The 3481-nt window shown below is 57.7% G+C and overlaps 1 protein-coding gene across 1 annotated transcript in view; it reads right to left on the bottom strand.

The window, feature by feature from the left end:
• The window catches only part of OPHN1 (oligophrenin 1), a 66169-nt gene that overhangs the window by 3526 nt on the left and 59162 nt on the right, over nucleotides 1–3481 (bottom strand). The window contains exons 23-24 of the mRNA XM_035895642.1: nucleotides 1618–1675; nucleotides 885–1050 (exon numbers count right to left, since the gene is read on the bottom strand). Coding sequence (XP_035751535.1) covers nucleotides 885–1050; nucleotides 1618–1675 — 224 coding nt within the window. The remainder of the gene's footprint in view (nucleotides 1–884; nucleotides 1051–1617; nucleotides 1676–3481) is intronic.

The raw sequence follows: 3481 nt of genomic DNA on the forward strand, positions 1-3481 counted from the left end.
TGCAGCTGAGCCACGACAAATGCTCTTGCACCCCGTGTCACTGCGGGCAGGGTGAGGCCCCGGGGGGCGGCCCCCGCGCACCCCAGGGCTGCGGCGCAGTGGCAGAGCGCCGGGTGAGGGGTGTTAGCTCAGACTCGGGGTGCTGCCTGCTGGGATGGCAGGGGAACGAACACCCATCTCTGCTGGATGGGCAGGAGCAGCGAGCTCCGCGGCAGCACCCGGGTTACAGCCTCGGCACCAAACCGGTCCTGGCTGCTGGGCTGAGATCCCCGTGTACTTTGTCACACTTTTTTCTTTTCCTAATTCCTGTTGAAGCCAACAGGGTTTCTGTCTCTTTAAAATCTAAGAGAAATCTGATGAAGAAGCTGAACTCCATCCCATTTCCTTAAGAGAGATCCAAGCTGGATCTCGTCCTTCCCCAGGAAGCGTCTCACTTGAGAGGCTCGCTCCGAGCCAGGCCAGGAGGGGCTCTGCAGCTGAAAGGAAAAGCTGCAGAGAAGGTGATGGGACGAAGCTCAGCCCCAGGGCTGTACTTGAGCACGTTCAGAGCTGTGTTTTTCCTGCGTGTGTTCGCCTTTGCTACGGCCACGCTCCCCTCCCAGGCCGTGCCCTCCGCACAGCTTTCCACCGTGATGTTCAAACCCGTGCTGGCACCGGTGTCGAAGGGGGCGTCCACAGGCTCCAGCCATTGTACACCACCAGGTATTTCTCCTCCTCCTCCTCTTTCAAAATTCCTGGTAGGTGACACCAGCTCCTGCTGCTGCTGCCCAGGCTGACCTCATCCCCCCACACGCTCCCCAAGCCCCGTGGCCGAGCTGCCCACCCCGGGTACCGCACGCTGCCCACCCCAGGTACCGCGCGCCCGCCGAGGGCTGCTGACTCACACGGACGAAGGCATCTCTTCTGCTGTTCCCGCTATCAGGTCCGGCCTTTGCTCCAGCCTCGGAGGGACAGGAGTCCGGCATGGTGGGTCTGGAGGTCTCACGGGGGGGCGTGTTATCACAGGCTTATCGCCGTGGGATCGTGGCTTAGGGACTCCGTCGTACTCGCCTGCAAGGTTGAGGATTGCAAACGCTGAGTACAAAGCTTTGGTGGAGCGCTAGATGTTTAGGAAGAGGCATTAAACAAGTTAGTGGGCTTGGTTCTGTCTGTCTGTCTGCCCCAACACACTCTCTTTGACAGCGGCCAATAGCCAGAATTTAGGGAAGGAGTCCCAGGAAGAGGCAGTTCCCTGCTTGCCCCAGCACAGCCTTCCTGGTGCCAGGAAGAGGGGCTGATGCTGGACCCCGTGATGACAAACTTGATATCGTTGCTGATGGCAGAGGTGGCGCTGCTGGGGAATGACAAGCTTTCTCAGGGAGAACCTCTGCAGTGCCGCTCTTCAGAAGCGAGAGTAGCAGCACGAAGGGGCGATCCCTGCAGTCCAGGGCTGCTGCTGCTCCGAGGTTCATCCCAGCCAGTGGCACTACCTGTCCTCTCCCCCGGCTTCCCCCCCTGCTCGCGGCAGTTCCTGCCTCCGCTGCTTCCCTTCCCCGAGATCCAGCCAACCTCGTTATTCGCTTAACGCTTGAAGGCTTCCAAGGGTTAAGTGAATAGGGAATAAGCATCAGACTTTACCGGACACCCCTGGTGAGCCCCAGGCCTCCAGGGCGCGTTTCTGCAGGACAGCAACGCTTCAATCTTCTCATCTGGGCACTGACACGGCTCAGAGCCATCTGAAGGGCTGGGTTCCTGCCTCTCCCATTTAGACATTTCCACTGCTAGAGTCCTGTTTCTGATTAGACATAAGTCAAAGATGTTTTTCTATGTGGTAAGCTAATTAATTGCTGCAACTCCTTAACCGAGGCTTTGTACACCCCTTAGTTACTGAACCTTATTATATCCTGGTCTGCTAGCTCAGACACCAGTCCTTAACCAACTTTCTTCCATACTTGCATTTGTAAACTCTGGTCCCAAATTTTCTCCTTGCTACGCCGTGTAACTTGAATTTCCTGGTACAAGTTCTCTAATCCTTCCTGCATTCTCCAGGTTTTCAAAATTATCCCCAAACTGCAGACATTAAAAGCTCAATGCCGCGTCCTAGCGCTGATCTGCAAGTACCAACGCAGATGTAATGTACCTTCTAGATACAGGCTCGAGGATCCACCCAAGGCGGTTTTACCAGGCTGCGGCTCCAGGACGCGCCGTCAGCACGCTAAGTGTGATAGCGCAAACCCACAAAGCCTGGCAGCGCTAAACGCAGCTGATGCGCAAGCCAACTTCAAAAGCTGGCTTACTCGTCCAAAAGCAGATTCCCACCTACGGCTTATGTGACAAACTTAAATAAAGCCAGCAGTGTCAGTCGGATGAATCTGGTGTTTGTGCTACTCAGCCGGGCCCTTCCTCCTTCTCTCCATTGCACACGGAGTCATTTGCCAGGAATGCAGCCCGGTCTTTATTTTCTAAACACGGGGCTGTGAGGCTGTCAGGGCATGGCAGCGTCTGAAAAGCACCGGCAAGCGCCGGGGGAAAGCTGGCAAACTGCAGAAAGCACCGCGTCTTTTACGGCGGTCGCCACCCCGCATATTGCGTAAAACCCAGCACCGGCGCGGCGCAGCCCTGCGAGGGGCCCCGGCGCTGCGGGAGAGCGTCTACAGGCATGCAGACACACGGACACCCCCCTGCCCTCCCCCGCGGAAACGCACCACGCCAGCTCTGAACGGGCCCCGAGCTAATTATAGCTACCTGTAATGAATTTCTGTATAAAGCTTATTAGCATACAAATAATAACCATTATTTAAACTCCAACAGACGAACCGTTGAAACGAACGCTCCCAGTAAAGCCTCAGTACGGCAGAGGCGGCGTCGCAGGGGCCTGACAGACAAAGCCACCAGAAATTAAGATATGAGAGTGACTTTTGCTATTTTGCTCGTCTCCGCTGAGGCAAGTGCTGGCAACCCAGCGTGCTTGTGGCCCCGTAGACTGGCTATAAATTGCTTCGGGTTTAATGGTTTTTATGTGGCTACTCAAGCCTGCATTGTATGAGTCCGGTGAGCTAGGCTGAGCTCAGCGCGAGCAGAGGGCCAGGGGCTGCACGGGGAGGTACCACCTGCTTCAGTGGGCACGGGCGGGATCGGCCGGGCGCAGCAGGGCACGGGCGGCAGCACCGGTACCAGCACCGGTACCAGCACCGCGCTCTGCAGGCTGCTCCGAAACCCCGCAGCGCCCCTGTGAGCAACAGACCAAACGTACCCACTGTGAAATGTAATGGGCCAGCTCCGGCGGCCTGATCAAACCCTCGGGCTGGGGGCCCGGGCCCACGTCTCAAGCTATCCTGGTCTCCACCCCCTCTTGCTGAGCTACATCAAGAGGACTCGAGGCAAGAAGCCCACCACCCGCTCCGGCCGTCCTGGCGCACGACGTGCCAGCGGGCAGGGCTGGCTCGGGCACCTTGAGCTCTCCTCGGGAGCACGGCACTCCTCCTCCCTCGCTCTGCCTGGG

Source organism: Egretta garzetta, unplaced genomic scaffold, assembly GCF_000687185.1.
Source record: "Egretta garzetta isolate BGI_Z169 unplaced genomic scaffold, ASM68718v1 scaffold906, whole genome shotgun sequence".
Classification (NCBI taxonomy): domain Eukaryota; kingdom Metazoa; phylum Chordata; class Aves; order Pelecaniformes; family Ardeidae; genus Egretta; species Egretta garzetta.